The following is a 16,494-nucleotide window of genomic DNA, read 5'->3' on the forward strand; positions in this document are numbered from 1 at the left end:
TGGGTTTTAACTAATTGTTTTAAACACATGCCAGCCTTAGATTTCTATCCACGTTGTAAACATACTCTTCAAGAAAAAAAAAAAAAAGATATAAAATGTGTGAAGGCTGATACTGGGGCACTCTCCACCCAAGCTCCCTCCAGGGAGTCTGATCCAAATGCCCTACCTTCCAGGGCTGCAGCCTCAGTTGTATCAGACCCTCACATCACTGCCTGATTAATCACTGCCTGACTCGGCTGCCTGATTGTGGCCTTTGCCTGGCCTTGCTCCCTACTTTAAATGACACTCTCGCCACACCTTCACATACCCATGACCACAAACTGGGTTTGCTTCTGTCTACTCATCATGCCTGACTTTCTGCTTTGCAGACATCATGACCAGATGTGATATTCCTGATCCTAGATTCTGCTTTCCCTTTCTTTCCCTCTCCATTACCATTTATTGAGTGGACACCTACTATGTCAGGCACTGTAATTGGTGTTTTACAAACATTATTACTATTATGCACAACCCTATAAGACAGATATTGTTCCCACTTCACAGCTGAAAAAAGATTACAGTCTGACTACCCCTTCTCTGAAATGCTTGGGACCAGAAGTGTTTTGGATTTTGGAATATTTGCATTATATTCCAAAACCCAAAATGCTCCAATGAGCATTTCCTTTGAGTGTCACGTCAGTAATCAAAAAGTTTCAGATTTTGAAATTAGGGATACTAAACCTGTACTACTGAAGGTCTTGCAGCTAGTAAATGGCAGGGTATGATCTGAACCAGACACAAGTGGTGATTAAGTCAGGTCATTATTAGAAGTCACCTTACAGAGAAAACAATCAACATGAGATACATTCTGTCACAATGCTTATGCTGCTTAGATTTAATGTAGACATATTGGCATTTGAAAGTGCAAATACTGTCTTTATAAAGTCTTTGAAGAACAGAGTTAGCCCTTGTTATTGCTACAGTTAATTCAAAGTGCTAATAGCTAAAAACCAGAAGTTATTCCAAAGTTTGCATGAACAAAACTCACAAGAAAGTTATAAAGATATTTTATTTAAATGATACAGAAAAAAATGTATACTTAAAAGTGATTAAAACTTCACATTAGGAAATGCTAAAAACCCAGTAATGTACATAATGATAAAATCTAAAGTGATGAGAAAACATAAAATGTTTTCATTTGGTCCTGTCACCTAACAAAACTATCATAAATATGAGATTATAGTAATTACTAAAGCTGGTTAAAGGCACATGACAACATAATTCCTTTATACACATCCAGTCATTTTATACAAGGAACTGCTATCCCTTAAATGGAAGAGTGAACTATTTGTTTAAAATATTAACAGTGCACTATGTACCTATAATGAAACCACTTTCTCCAAAGACTCAAACAGATTAACATTGCAAAATAGTATTTCTGTATCACTGACTTCTGAAAATTTTAATAATTTAAGCATATGCAAGTGAAATATAATTTATTCTGGTTTCAACAATAGTTATACAAAGTCACAATTTTTCCCAGGAAACCATTCACTTCACAGTTGCAAAAACACACTGTAGCTTTTCTGTTAGGGTCTGCCATGCTTTCAGCTAGCTGGATGTTTAACCATTCACTTCAAATTTACATGTCCAGCCAGGCACGGTGGCGTGGGCCTGTAGTCCCAACTACTTCGAAGGCTGAGGCAGGAGGATCACTTGATCCCAGGAGTTCAAAGACAGCCTGGGCAACATAGAAGACCCTGTCTCTTAAAAAAAAAAAAAAAAAAAAAGTATATGTCCTTAAATCTGAAAGAAAACCAGCATTTATGTACCAAGTAAAACATTCTATCTCAAGCTATTGCATTTAACACTAAAAAGCATAGTTCACTCTGTAATCTACAACATTGTCTGAGTCTCCATTACCAATTATAACTTCATGTCAGAGTAAGAGCTCCCAAACATCCGTAAAAACTCAAAATTCAAGAGTCAAAGAAGGGGCTGAGCACATGAGAAGCGGAGACGGGTGACAGGGTCAGGTGAGGAAGTGCTCTGAGATGCGTAGGATTCCTCCGGGCCCAAAGCCGCTTGTGGCACCACATGTGTACAGGAACGAAGGGCCTCCTGTGAGGGCTCCCAGTGGTCCCAAGACACAGCAAGGTGCCTGAAGGAGGCTGGAGACATTGGCGTGGGCATGGAGGTGCTAGCAACTATTTTCAGACTGCTAACAATGAAACTATGTCCATTTCTTCTTTACACAGTTACCACTGACCTTCCTTTAAAATCCCACAGGGAGAACATGCTGTTTTTAGCAGAAATGTCAGTTTTCATTAACTCCTTGAAAATTTAGCGTATTAACTTTTAGTTCCATGAGCTTCAGTTTCCACACCTGTCAACTGCTGTATAAAGCAGGTTTCCTGCAAGTTCTGATGTAAGTGACCTGACAGGAGGCACTAACTTTGTCCTTCTCACCATGCCCCTAAGCATCTGGAGTGAGTATTCTCAATATACACTTATTTAATAACAGAGTTATCCGACACTCAGAAAACAGCCTCCACTGTGTAAGGCAGCAGATCTCAGGATGGGGTGATCTGTAGGGAGGCAGAAATTCTATAAATAACACCAAATGAAAGCTGATTGTGTCATCCAACACATTTTTATGAGGAAGTCAGAATAATTAGAAGATGGCAGAATTTTTTTTCCCAATTGGGTAAAATTGTTCATTCTTCCTGTATTCCCATTTCTTAAGAATGATCTAGCCAACAGTCATTGAATATAAGCTGACAGAAATTAATATAATTTCAACATAAAATGGTCTAATGTGTGAATTTAACTATATTGGAAGGTACAAATCCTGTCTTTATGAGGTCTTTGAAAGGCAGGGTACCTTCTCTAAAAAGTAGTCACTTAGAACCAACTTTTACAAAAGAAAGAGTCTCAGCCCCCAACCCCCGCCAGCCTGGGCAACATAAGGAGACTCTGTTTCTAAAAAAAAATTTTTAAAAATTAGCCAAGCATAGTAGCACATGTTTATAATACCAGCTACTTGGGAAACTGAGGTGGGAGGATTGCTGGAGCCCCCAGGTGGTCAAGGCTGCAGTGAGCTGTGATCATGCCACCGTACTCCAGCCTGGACAACAGAGTGAGACGCTGTCTCAAAACAAAAAGGAGTCTATCTCAGAGTTCAATGAATGGATAATTCTAGTGTGGACAACTCTGGTGTAAACATGACTGAAAATAATTCACAAATAGTCTGTTACAGCTCCATCCACTGAAAATTGTCATAAAAGACATTTTTCAAACGAGTTCATTTTTAGAAAAACCACTCCAGATATCTTACCTTCGGAAATCATCCAAGGAGTGTGATAAACATGACAACCCCCATAAACTGGGTAAACAACAACAATGGAGTGAAAAACGACCACACATGCCATAAAGCAATGTTGAAGCTGAAAAGAACAAGACATAAACAGTTGACAACTCCAATATGCATCAATAATTTTATTCTAGAATCTAGATTTAAAGAATTCAATGTAGAAAAGTTCATCCAGTCAGCAACCTTCTCTATGTATCATATTTCTCAGGTATGTGACTTAGCCAATGCTGGAAAGGAAAACTCTAGATATACTTACACAAGTATCACAATTTCTTCAAGAAGGCCCTGGAACTGGAACCACTAAAGGTCTCCTAATAGGAGTTGACATGGCTTAATAGAAACTGAAGTCTCTTGGTTTCTGCACTTGAACAAGAATTTAAATGGCTACAGCCCATTTTTATGACATCACACACTAAACTATCATGGTAAAAAAGACCAAAGTATTGTCTCTTAAAAACAGAATGAAAACAGTTATCGCTTATAGGCTGCTATTATATCTTTCATTGAGAAAAACACTATTCCTGTCATCAAAGTAAAATTAAAACACTAATTATAAAGATTTTTAATGACTGAAATTTCTAAGAACAGAATAGGGAAAACTATATTCAAATAAGTTCAGATGGTTATTGGTTTTAATATATAATAGTTTGACAAGTATGAGTATTAAATAACTATAATCACAAATCACACTGTCTAAAAAATTAACATTTCTGGACATGATCTTACCCTCATGGGAAAAAGTAAAACAACATATCTGCATGCCCCCACATACAGGTTAACAATAACCACATCACACTGTCAAACAACCTTGAACTTCAACTACAGAAAATAAGTCATAGAAAGAATATGTATAAAGGTATATGGTTCTTCCAAAATAAAAATTCAATTAGGCCGGGGGTGGTGGTGCACGCCTGTAATCCAGCACTTTGGGAGACCAACACAAGCAGATGGCTTGAGGCCAGGAGTTTGAGACCTGCCTGAGCAGCACAGTGAAACCCCATCTCTACAAAAAATACAAAAAATAGCCAGATGTGGTGGCACATGCCTGTGGTCCCAACTACTCAGGAGGCTGAGTGAGGCAGGAGGATCACTTAAGCCTGGGAAGTCGAGGCTGCAGTGAGCTGTGATCATGCCACTGCACTCCAGCCTGGGTGACACAGTGAGACCCTATCTCCAAAAAGAAAAAAAAATCCAATTGATATAAAGAAAGAAAAAACTAGAGAGCTACACACAACATAGGAAAAGTAGTTTTCTTTCTGGTTGGATCATAGGATATATTTCCTTTGTGTTTTTATGTAATTTACAGATTTTTTTTTCCCTCGGTGAGCAAGTATTACTTTTATAAACCCAAAAAACCCTGTATTTTTCATTGAGTATTTAATTAACTTATGAAGAAGGTTATTCATTGTGGCATTGTTTGGGTATAAATATAACGAAGTCCAGCAACAGAAGACAGGTTAAATAAATCATGTTATGTCCATGCTGTGAAAACTATGCAACTGTTTAAAAAAATGAGACACATCTATATGTACCATTATGGAAGAATCCCAAACTATAAGGATCCACTGAAAAACAAAAGGAAAAAAGGACAAACAACCACTTTGGAAAGCAGTTTGGCTTGATTTACTGAAGTCAAAGGTACGTACATCCAACAATTTTACCCCTTGGGGTACATATATATACATATATACATACATCTCTACACCCAACAGAAATGTGTTCACTGTGCTACAAGAGCCATGTACAAGAATGCTCTTTATAGCATCCTTCATAGTAACCCCAAACTGAAAAAAATCTAAACACAATCAACAAGGGAAAAGAAAACTGGGATTCAATTAAACAATGGAATGCTAAAGAGCAATGAAGATGAGTCACTGTTCCCGGCGACAATATGAAAGAACTGCACACAATGCTGCACACAGCCAGCTCAATGTGAAGGAATACACCCTGTACAAATCCATTTCTATAAAGTTCAAAAGCGTAGCTGAAACAAAAATAGAATATCTAATGGAAGCAAAGCAAGTAGTTACCATGAAGGTCAGGGCAGTATTTACCTGTGGCAGGAGGGAAGGTGTAGTAACTGGGAGGGAGAATGAAGGGGGTTCCCAGTGTGCTGGCTCAGTTTACACCAATGATCACTTCATGAGAATTCATTCACTAATTCATTCATCTCAGTTTTTTCCACTTTTCTATATGTACTGTATGTCATAATAAAATAGATTTAAAAAGCAAAATGCAGAATATGTACAGAATGTCACCATCTGTGCTTTAAATAACTAGATCCATAAATAGAAGGAGAAAGAGATACTAATGAAAAGGGAACCAGAGAGCATGAATGACCAGGAGACTATTTTTCTGTTTTAACTTTTTTTCTTTCGAAGTTTGGACCAAGCATATCACTATCTGATCAAAAAAAAAAATTTGTTGTTCATTCCTGTTAGTCATTTCAAAGTTAACTTACCAAATTCCTGCTGCAATAAAGGAGGCAGTGGTAATGGGTATCAAGGCTGGATACGTGACATCATATTCTCCAATTCCACAATACCATTCCAGGTAGACTATGCAGTAAAATGCAATTGATAAACTGACAAGCAACAAGGCACTGCCACAGAGAAACCAGCTGTGGAGATAAAAACAGTAAGAGGTCTGACAGCACTTAATGAATCGTCAGATATCTTAAAAGTTTTTACTAATAGCTTAAAAATCTGCTTCTAAGAATATCAAGTGTTGCAGAGGGAGCCATACTTAAACAATCCATGCTTTCAGAAAGTCTCAATCTATGGGAGATGGGGGTGAGAAAAAGAGATACACAACTCAGGAAAGAATGAAAAGTAAGACTTGAAATACATGCATTTATATACACACTCTCATCAGCCAACCAACCAAGGGAAAATTCTGGTCATGACAATGCATTTTCTTTAAAAATACAAGGAAGAGGCCGGGCGCAGTGGCTCACGCCTATAATCCCAACACTTTGGAAGGCCGAGGCAGGTGGATCACCTGAGGTCAGGAGTTCGAGACCAGCCGACCAACACGGAGAAACCCTGTCTCTACTAAAAATACAAAATTAGCCAGGCGTGGTGGCGCACGCCTGTAATCCCATCTTCTTGGGAGGATGAGGCAGGAGAATCGCCTGAACCCAGGAGGCAGAGGTTGCAATGAGCTGAGATGGCGCCATTGCACTCCAGCCTGGAGTGCCTGGGCAACAAGAGTGAAACTCTGTCTCAAAAAATAAAATAAATAAAAACAAAAATACAAGGAAGATAGTGGCTTTCTGGTTGTTTCTGAAGTTTTGAGTGTGACAGGATTAAAGAAGTTTATCAGTGGGAAACTTCATTCCTCCAAGTTAAGTGGACTTTCTTGGAATACTGAAAGACAATTAGGAAGATCAATAATTCAAATTTTCTCTCATAAAAGATTTCTAAATGAAATCCTCCCATTTTCAAAATATCTTCTACTCACCACCTCACCCTCAATGCCAATGCCTTTTTACTCCCTTCCAATTCCACCTGTGACCTGATTCAGCAAGTGTGAGGCAAGCTGGACAACCCCTTCCGTCCACCCCAGCTGGACTTGGGGACTGAAGTCCCTTTCCCATTCTCCCAACTCAATCCAATATCCCATCATCATCTGCTTCTCTATGGGAAAAGCCTGACAATCCATGTGGAAGAGAGAGGGAGAACAGATGGCTACAACAGATAAGTTACAAAGGCACAAAGTGAACTTCCAATAATGGCAAGGTTCCGGATTCCATGAAGGCTTTTTACGATGATGCAATTCTGAGATTCGGAGTCATGAGAGGCTGTAGAGGGAAGGGGTTAAGACCACAGCCTCTGAAATCTGTCTGTATGGGTTTGAATCTTAACTTGAGCAAGACTAGTTTTGTGACTCTAGGCAAATTACCTAACCTCTGTGTGTTTCAGAAATATTGACAGTACTTAACTCAGAATAGCTGTGAGAATTAAATCAAGTGGTCAGCAAAGTGCTCCTCACAGCTGACTCTCAATCATAATCATTATTATTCCACTCAAGTTATTTTTATTTTCATTTATTTATTTTTGAGCCGGAGTCTTGCTCTGTCGCCCAGGCTGGAGTGCAGTGCTGCAATCTCAGCTCACTGCAACCTCCGCCTCCCGGGTTCACCAATTCTCCTGCCTCAGCCTCCCGAGTAGCTGGAACTACAGGCACCGGCCACCACGCCCAGCTAATTTTTGTATTTTTAGTAGAGATGGGGTTTCACCATGTCCATGTTGGCCAGGCTGGTCTCGAATTCCTGACCTCAAGTGATCCACCTGTCTCAGCCTTCCAAAGTGCTGGGATTACAGGGGTCAGCCACCGTGCCCAGCCATCACTCAAGTTATATCTATGAGGAAAAAATTTCCATGTTCATCTTCAGGAATCTTCAAAGACCTCTCTTCTGCTAGAGCATGCAATCTCACTGGGGGGAGTATCGCCCCCAAAGTGAAGAAAAAAATCTGGCTCTAATTGTATGTATAAAGCATAGACATGCATGCAGTATATAAGTGAATATATAGTTTATCTAATTCCACATTCCACAGGAATGATTAGGAAAAAAATGTCTAAAAAGGCCTTTTATCATTACCCTAAGGAGTCTTTTTAGACATTTTTTTCCTTTGCCAACATGTGGATATAAGAAAAAAAAAATTTTTTTTTTGAAACGGAGTCTCACTGTTGTTGCCCAGGCTGGAGTGCAACGGCACGATCTCGGCTCACTGCAACCTCCACCTCCCAGGTTCAAGCTATCCTCCTGCCTCAGCCTCCTGAGTAGCTGATATTACAGGTGCCCAACACCACACCCAGCTAATTTTTGTATTTTTAGTAGAGATGGGGTCTCACCATGTTGGCCAGGATGGTCTTGAACTCCTGACCTCAGGTGATCCACCCACCTCGGCCTCCCAAAGTGCTCGGATTACAGGCATGAGCCACCATGCCCGGCCTAAGAAAATTTTTTAAACTGCCTGAACAAAATATAATACTATCAGTCAGTGGTCCTCGGCCCTGGCTTTATATCACAGTCACCTTGCACCTTTCTAAGAGAAACTACCTAGTCCCCAGTTTCCAAAATTCTGGGCCTGAGCATCTAGGATTTTAATTTTACTTTCTGTCTTTAACTCCACTGTTGATTTTGATGCACACAAGCAGTGTATTTTAAACTGTGATTTCTAAAGCATCACAGTGTTGTTTTGTTATTATTTATTTACTTATTTAATTTTTTTGAGATGGAGTCTCGCTCTGTCGCCCAGGCTGGAGTGCAGTGGCGCGATCTCGGCTCACTGCAAGCTCCGCCTGCTGGGTTCACGCCATTCTTCTGCCTCAGCCTCCCAAGTAGCTGGGACTACAGGCGCCCGCCACCATGCCCAGCTAATTGTTTTTTGTATTTTTAGTAGAGACGGGGTTTCACCGTGTTAGCCAGGATGGTCTCGATCTCCTGACCTCGTGATCCGCCTGCCTCGGCCTCCCAAAGCGCTGGGATTACAGGCGTGAGCCACCGTGCCTGGCCTGTTTTGTTTTTAATACGGACCTGCTCTCCCATTTTTGAACAATATAAAGAACCTTAAGGCCTCAAGCTTCTAAATTTAGGCTAGAACCAGAGGAAAAAGAAATCACCTCAGGCATCAGAAGAACGAGCCATTTTAGCCATTTTCCAAAAGCAGAACTCAGCCGGCACTGTCTTTTGTGCAGCCCTCTCATTTCATGGCTGTTCAATGCCCCCCAACCCCCCTTAATGAGTCCTTCCCAAGAAAACAATGCAACTCAAAATCCTCAGCCTTTGAGAATGCATTTCTGCCTTTTTCTCCCTAAGATGACACCTTGTTGAGGACAGATCTATGACTTCTACTTTCTTTCCAACCCCCACAGCCCTGGTCCCAGTGTCTGCGTCCTGGCTTTGCCACACAGCAGCTACGTGGTCCTGGGCACTCCACTTCACTGCAGTTGCCCCCAAATATCTTATGTGTGATCATTTCTTACTCTGCCATTTCTTTAAACTACTAAAAATACCCAATATAAGGACACAAATAGAGAAGTTCTCTCACATCTCCTAAAACCTCAAAAAGGTCTCAGTCCTGAGGTTGACCTGGACTAGATATCCCTCCTAGATGCTCCCATAATACCCTGTGCCTACACTTACAGAGCACAAACCATGCGGCCTGGTAACTTGTCTGCTGCAGCCTAGAATGAGCTGTTGGAGAGCTAGAAATGCACCTTCCACGTGTTTGGCACCGACAGCCAAACACATCTCAGCCTCCATAAAGTATCTGATGAAGGAAAGAGCAGCTGCTATTGGTGGTGGTTAAAGTACCCATCCGCTCCAGCCAGGTGCAGTGGCTCACACCTGTAATCGCAGTACTTTAGAAGTCAAGGTGGGAGGATCACTCTAGCCCAGAAGTTTGAGACCAGCCTGGGCAACATGAAGAGACCTCGTCTCTACAAAAAATAAACCAAATTAGCCAGGCATGGTGGTGTGCGCCTATAGTCCCAGCTACTTGGGAGGCTGAGGTGGGAGGATCACTTGAGCCTGGGAAGTCAAGGCAGCAAGCCATGATCGCACCACTACACTCCAGCCTGGGTGACAGAGTGCAGCGAGACCCTGTCTCAAAATAAAAATAAAAATAAAGTATCCATCCCTCTTTTCCCAGCCCAAGTTCTAAGAAAGATGACTGAGTCAAGCTGATGAAGATTAAATGTCTGTTATACTGATGCAGCCGTGGGAAGAATATGGCTTTGGTGAGTGATGACAAAGCACTTCCTAATACTGGGTCTCTGACACCCAGAAACAGACAGCCTTACCCACTGGGTTCCAGGTCAAAATGAAAACCTAGAGACCTCTTCCTGTGGGGACTGCCCACGTGAAATGACACCATGGGAAGGCAGACCAGACTCTGCGCTTCCTATGGGCAGCCGACTTGCAGCAGAAGAAGGTGCTGAGCTAACTTCGTCCAGTTCTTCATCACACACTCAATCAGTCACGCCACCTCCCACAAAGGAGTGAGTGACATGGAAGGGCAGAAGATGGGAGTGTTTAGGGAAAGTTTCTCCCTTAGAAAGTAGAGGACAGTTTAAATAAACTCCCCTCTGCCTACTTTCCCCTGCGGGCTTTTTCCTTGTGGCTCGACAGTCTCCTCCGCCAGAAGTCACTGCTCCTCCTGAAGGCCCTTGAGGAGAAATCATGTGTCCTGCCATGATACGAGGGGACCACAGTCCTGTCTGCATCTTCCTACCCCCACTGGTACTTCCAAATTATTACTCTTGACCCTAAGCACACCAGCCCTCCCAATGCCATGATGCTCACCAACATACCTCTCCCTTCCATTTCTTATCCAAGGGTCTCCACATCACTCTCCAATGTGCAGTAAGGACCCTAGGATATGATTCCAACCCTCTCCTCCATGTCAACTCTGGAGACTATACTGAAAGGATCTCAGTCCCTGTGAATGAGGAACTACTGGACATCTGGTCTGGCCACAAAGCTCTCACTCCTCCCACTGTGGACCTTCACCTCCACTCTAACGCAGTCACACCCTGTAGTTACCCTGTCAGCTGTAACTACCCTCTGAAACCAACCCTGAGACCCAATTCCCACTGGCCACAGTTCTCGACTCTTCCTCCCAGTACTCTTGTACTTGGTCTTTGAAGACCTTCAGTCAGTTTTTCTCCCTCTTTTCCCCAAACGGATTAGGTTCTTCTTAAATTTACTACCTTCCTACAACACATTTATTTGCACACAAATAATTTCCAGTTCTATTCCACTCTACTGTATATGCCCAGAGCACACACCCTCTCATTGGTTTTATTTTTTCCAGCTTTATTGAAGTATAATTGACAAATTAAAATTTTATATATTCAAGGTATACAGTGTGATGACTTGATATATATATATACACACACATGAATATATACATATATATAAATATATATGTGTGTATACATATACACACACACACACACATTGTGAAATGATTACCACAATCAAGTTAATTATCACACTCATCACCTCACATAGTTACCACTGGTAGGGGAACAGGGGGAGGACACAAGACCTACTCTTAGAAAATTTCAAGTATACAATACAGCATTATTAACTATAGTCACTATACTGTATGTACATTAGATCTCCAGACCTTATTCATCTTATAACTAAAAATATGTACCCTTTGACCCCCATCTCATATTCATCTTCGTATCACCAGCACCTCCAACACAGGGCCTGGCAGAGAGTAGTAGGTGCTTACTGTTTGAAGAATTCAACTAACAAAATATAACACGAAAAATCAGACTTGGGTTTAATTTACAAAGCAATAAAATTTTCTTACCTGCTAGTGTGGAAGTTTTCTTTAAGGGTTTTAAAGAAGTCAACATAATAGGTCACAACAATGGATGCCAAAATCCAGAATCCAGAATGGATATTAAGTCTTGGAAGAGGTTTCTCCTTTTTCTCAACAGCTGCAGAGGTTTCTGCAAATAAGGAAGATTTCAACTTATTAAGTTACCACAATTTTGCGAGGAAAAATTACACTTAAGCCAAATAAAATCATTTCCTAGAGCTAAGAAACAGTCTCTCCCATGATAACAAATCCTTCTGTAAAACCCTTGAGATAGGTTTATATTTACAAAAAATAAGAGCCCACTATAAAATACGGTCAATACAGTCAATTTATTTCCTCTAAATACATTGTGAAATCAAATTTACACTTTCATCGTTTTTCGGAAATAACAATGTCACCTGGAAATGTAAGAATTTTAATATTATGTTTCACATTTCTTCTAGGAAAGTAATTAGTCTTGTTAATTAGGAAAAATGCCAAAGGCAAACATTAGCGCATGAACTGGACTTGTGGTCTTCCAAGAACACTTTTATAACTAAAAAAAATTTTTTTTTTTTTGAGTCGGAGTCTTCCTCTGTAGCCCGGGTTGGAGTGGAATGGTTTGATCTCGGCTCACTGCAACCACCGGCTCCCAGGTTCAAGCAATTCTCCTGCCTCAGCCTCCCGAGTACCTGGGATTACAGGCGCCTGCCACCACGCCGGGCTAATTTTTGTATTTTTAGTAGAGACGGGGTTTCACCGTCTTGGCCAGGCTGGTCTATTTGGCCAGGTTGGTCTCGAACTCCTGACCTCGTGATCAGCCCGCCTCAGCCTCTCAAAGTGCTGGGATTACAGGCGTGAGCTACTCTGCCCAGCCTATAACTAAATATTTTAGTTACTTTAAACACAGCTCAAAAGTGGAAACGGCACACCAGAGCTCTAGTTCCAGCACAGCACTGTCTAGACAGGTGATGGACAAGACATTTTTCCTGTCTGGAACGCAATCTGAAAGAATGGGTGGATGGGGGTTGGGTCAGATGGATGATTTCTATTAAGCTTTCCGGGGATTCTGACATGCCCTCTACGTTCACGTGAGAATCAATGGTCCACATCTGAGGTTTTGGGCCTTTAGATGACCATCGGAAACCCTGGGAAGCATGTTCATAATATTCTGGGATATCCTCAAAATGTATACATCATCATGCCTGGGCATGAGGTTATTCGTGTTTATTTTGAAAAGGTAATAAATGGACACGGTTTTAAAACATATGAGATAAAAAATATCCAAAATGAAGTATCTGTCTCCCATCCTTAACCTCAGATCTAATCCCCAGAAGCAACCACCACTTACAATTTCTACTGAATTCTTCCATATTCTATGCATCCACAGGTGAACATATATCACAAGTTACCTGTTTTGTACCCAAATGGCGGCATACCATAGTGTTCCACACTTCCCTTTGAAAATCATCCCCATTGGTACATACGAGTCGACCTGGCGTGTCAGGTATACATATACCCAAATTTACTTAACCAGCTTTCTGCTGACGGGCAAGACAGATATTTCCAGTAATTCGCTATTACAAGCAATCCTGAAGTGAAACACTGCGCACATCATTGTACACTGCGGTACAGGCATGTTTCTGGTAAATCCTTAAGACTTAAAACTGGTGGGTATTTTTAATTTTAATCGCTATTTCCAAACAGGTGTCAAATCAGCTCTCCAGAGAATTCTGAAGCGCAGTTGAGATGACGATGCACAGCACTACGCGATTCTAAGGATCTTCCCTGACATTAAATATTCGACTTGCAAAGCCGAAACTCAGTCCTTCCAGACTGGGCCAGGGCTGCCGGAGGCCGGCCGTTTTCCGACGCCTCGCCTCTGAGAACCTCGGGGCGGCTTGGTGCGCGCCTCACCCGGCCCGGCGTCACCCTCGCGGTCCAGCTGGGCCTCGGCGTCCGGCAGGAGGAGGAATCGCCGCCGGAGCTGCTGCCGGGCCCGCGAAGAGTCCATCTTGGTACCGCCCCGAAATGCGACGGAAGTGACGTCAGACAGAGCGCTTCCGGCGTCGGCTCCGGTTCTGGACCTTCTGGCGTTTGGATTGGAGACTGTGTTCTCTTCGCTGTTTAGTTAGCGAGCAGCTAGGGTGGAGTCGGCCTCAAAGGTTCCGCTCTCATGTCGGCAAGTGTGATTTGAATTTTAAAACACTGAGCTTTCCCGGTGGAAGAGTTCCCAAGTTTATTCCGACCTACGGAAGCCCAGGAGGACCAGGATTACCGCTGCCGCTGGATGCGTCCAGGGCCGGGATGCGCGACCGTGAGTCGCTGCGCTTCCGAAGCCCTCGCAGGCTTCCGGGTGCCACAGCAGGAGACATACCCTCTGTCCAGCCCTCCACTCTCAGCCCCCAGTTTTTTTCCTACTTTTGCTTTTCAGGAGTCGTCCAGCAAGACTTGAAAGGAGGAGAAAGGCCTGCTGGACAGGATGCTAGAGCCTGGCAGTGACCACTTGGGGGCCCCTGGGCATTAAATAAACTTCTTGGGGCCCGTTTCGTTATTACACTTGGCTCTAGATTTGTTGTGCGTTTCAGTGAGAAGTACCTGTATGTGGTTCATGTGAGCCTCCTCCTCGCCACTTGTGAAAAATCCTCCCAGCCTGAACCGAGGGAACTAAATTGCTTTCCCAGCAAACTGCTGTTTTCCACACTGCTCACGTCCACAAACTGTGTGTTATGAGTTCACAACTTTTTCTTCGTCAATAATCCCGCGTATTACTCTCCCAGCCGTTTCCCAGCGAGTCATGTGCTGAGAAATGGTGGGCTTAGCCACGCAAACGTTTACTGAGCATCTACTATTTGGTAGGAGCTGTTAGGCACCATGCTAGCAGTGGAGATAAAGATGAGTAAGACATGGCCTTGCACGTGAGGAGCTCCTTGTCCAAAGAAAACCACAGAGGTATATTACAAGAAAACTCCATTTGTAAATGTATGAAAGCATTTCATCAATGCAGCCAACATTTTCTGAGCAGCTGCATGTGATAAAATGATGAGGACAGAAGAATCTAGTAGAGGAAGCAGCTTCAATACAGTGCCATAATAAAAACACTGTACATGGGGCATAATAGAAACACTGTACATATAAAGGGCAGTTTATTCTGCTGCAGAGTGGGAGAGCAGGGAGAGTGGTTTCAGGTGAGTTGAATACAGGGGTGGAGAACCAGCTACATAGGAAGTAAAATTTGAATTAGTAGGCACTGTTTAACATCTTCGATGTGTTGGGGTGTTTGTAAAAGGAATGTAATAAGAAATACTCAAGAAAAGAGTGCCAGCCCCGCGCGGTGGCTCACGCCTGTAATCCCAACACTTTGGGAGGCCGAGGCGGGCGGATCACAAGGTCAGGCGTTCGAGACCAGCCTGGCCAACATGGCGAAACCCCGTCTCTACTAAAAATACAAAAGTTAGCCAGGAATGGTGGCCGGCACCTGTAATCCCAGCTACTCTGGAGGCTGAGGCAGGACAATCACTTGAACCTGGGAGAAGGAGGCTGCAGTGATCCTGCCACTGCACCCCAGCTTGGGCAACAGAGTGAGATTCCCTCTCAAAAATAAAAATTAAAAAAATTTTTTAAAAAAAGAGAAATACCAAATCTCTACTGATTTATCATTTCTTCAGCCTTTCTTCCCCGTTCGGAGCACAGGATTTAACAGCTGGGTGGATCATATGGCCTTTCTAAACAATACCTCCTTTATCCTGTTTTTTTTTTCTTTTTCTTTTTTTCTTTCAAGACTCCTAAAGAACTGGATTCATTTATTCAAAGCCAACTGAAGTCTTTGCCCTCTCTTCTTCTCTTTCGTACAGGGTTAGAAGCCTTGTTAACAGGAAGTGAATTTGTCCCATCAAATACAATCTTCTGTTGATTGTCTCCTCGAAAAAGGGTCAGTGCAGGGCCTCCGTGGTAACTGAATACTCCCAAGAGCATCGCCGCTATCCCAGGTTCCCATACATGGTATGTTCAGGTCAGATCAGGTTTCTCCTTTTGTGGTTTCGGGGCCTTTGAATTTGGATCTGAAATCCTTCCAGAGTTTTTTCTCTGCAATTTTAAATGGCACTACTTGCACAGCATATTGATGATACTTAAAAGGAGGTTGGAAAAATTCCAGTATTTAATGACCACATCTTCATTTCTGAGGTCCATTAAAGAAGCTCTTTGGGCAGGTGCAGTGGCTCATGCCTGTAATCCCAGCACTTTGGGAGGCTGAGGCAGGTGGATCACCTCAGCTCAAGAGTTTGAGACCAGCCTGGCCAACATGGTGAAACCCCGTCTCTACTAAAAATACAAAAAAAAAAAAAAAAAAAAAAATTAGCTGGGCATGGTAGCAAGCGCCTGTAATCCCAGCTGCCTGGGAGGCTGAGGCAGGAGAATGGCTTGAACCCAGGAGGTGGAGGTTGCAGTAAGCCAAGACCACCCATTGCACTCCAGCCTGGGCAGCAAGAGTGAAACTCTGTCTCAAAAAAAAAGAAAGAAAAGAAAAGAAACCCTTCAATGTGTGTACTGTGGCACCCTAATTATAGATAGATATGTGATACCAGATTTGCTACCAATTAAGAAATTTTCATTTTCAATGTGGATTACTTGTGGGGAACAAATGAATTTCATTGTGACCTTTACTGGCCCCCCACTTAGCAACATAGTTAAATCCAAGGTGTGTATAGACTGTCAAATCCTGCCTCCATCCCTGTGGGTCTTTGGGCAAGTTATTTTATTGTTCTAAGTATCAGTTTGCTCATCTGTGAAACATCGGGTATTGGAGTGAAGATACAT

General features: G+C 42.4%; 1 protein-coding gene across 4 annotated transcripts; it reads right to left on the reverse strand.

The window, feature by feature from the left end:
* Positions 1 to 1,030: 1,030 nt before the first annotated feature.
* TMEM128 (transmembrane protein 128) lies at positions 1,031 to 13,879 on the reverse strand. 4 transcript variants are annotated; one of them, XM_009447294.5, is made up of 5 exons: positions 13,089 to 13,879; positions 11,686 to 11,827; positions 5,814 to 5,972; positions 3,317 to 3,425; positions 1,031 to 1,745 (listed from the first exon to the last, which is right to left on the reverse strand). In XM_009447294.5, the coding sequence occupies exons 1-4, from the start codon at positions 13,111 to 13,113 to the stop codon at positions 3,326 to 3,328; spliced, it is 426 nt and encodes a 141-aa protein (XP_009445569.1). In that variant the 5' UTR covers positions 13,114 to 13,879; the 3' UTR covers positions 1,031 to 1,745; positions 3,317 to 3,325. The 4 variants fall into 4 exon arrangements, with proteins under 4 accessions (XP_009445569.1, XP_003310280.1, XP_517083.2 ...); XM_003310232.6 differs by having other exon boundaries at positions 13,594 to 13,728; XM_517083.8 differs by having other exon boundaries at positions 1,031 to 2,567; positions 13,594 to 13,728.
* Between the last annotated feature and the right edge of the window lie 2,615 nt (positions 13,880 to 16,494).

Source organism: Pan troglodytes, chromosome 3, assembly GCF_028858775.2.
Source record: "Pan troglodytes isolate AG18354 chromosome 3, NHGRI_mPanTro3-v2.0_pri, whole genome shotgun sequence".
Classification (NCBI taxonomy): Eukaryota; Metazoa; Chordata; class Mammalia; order Primates; family Hominidae; genus Pan; species Pan troglodytes.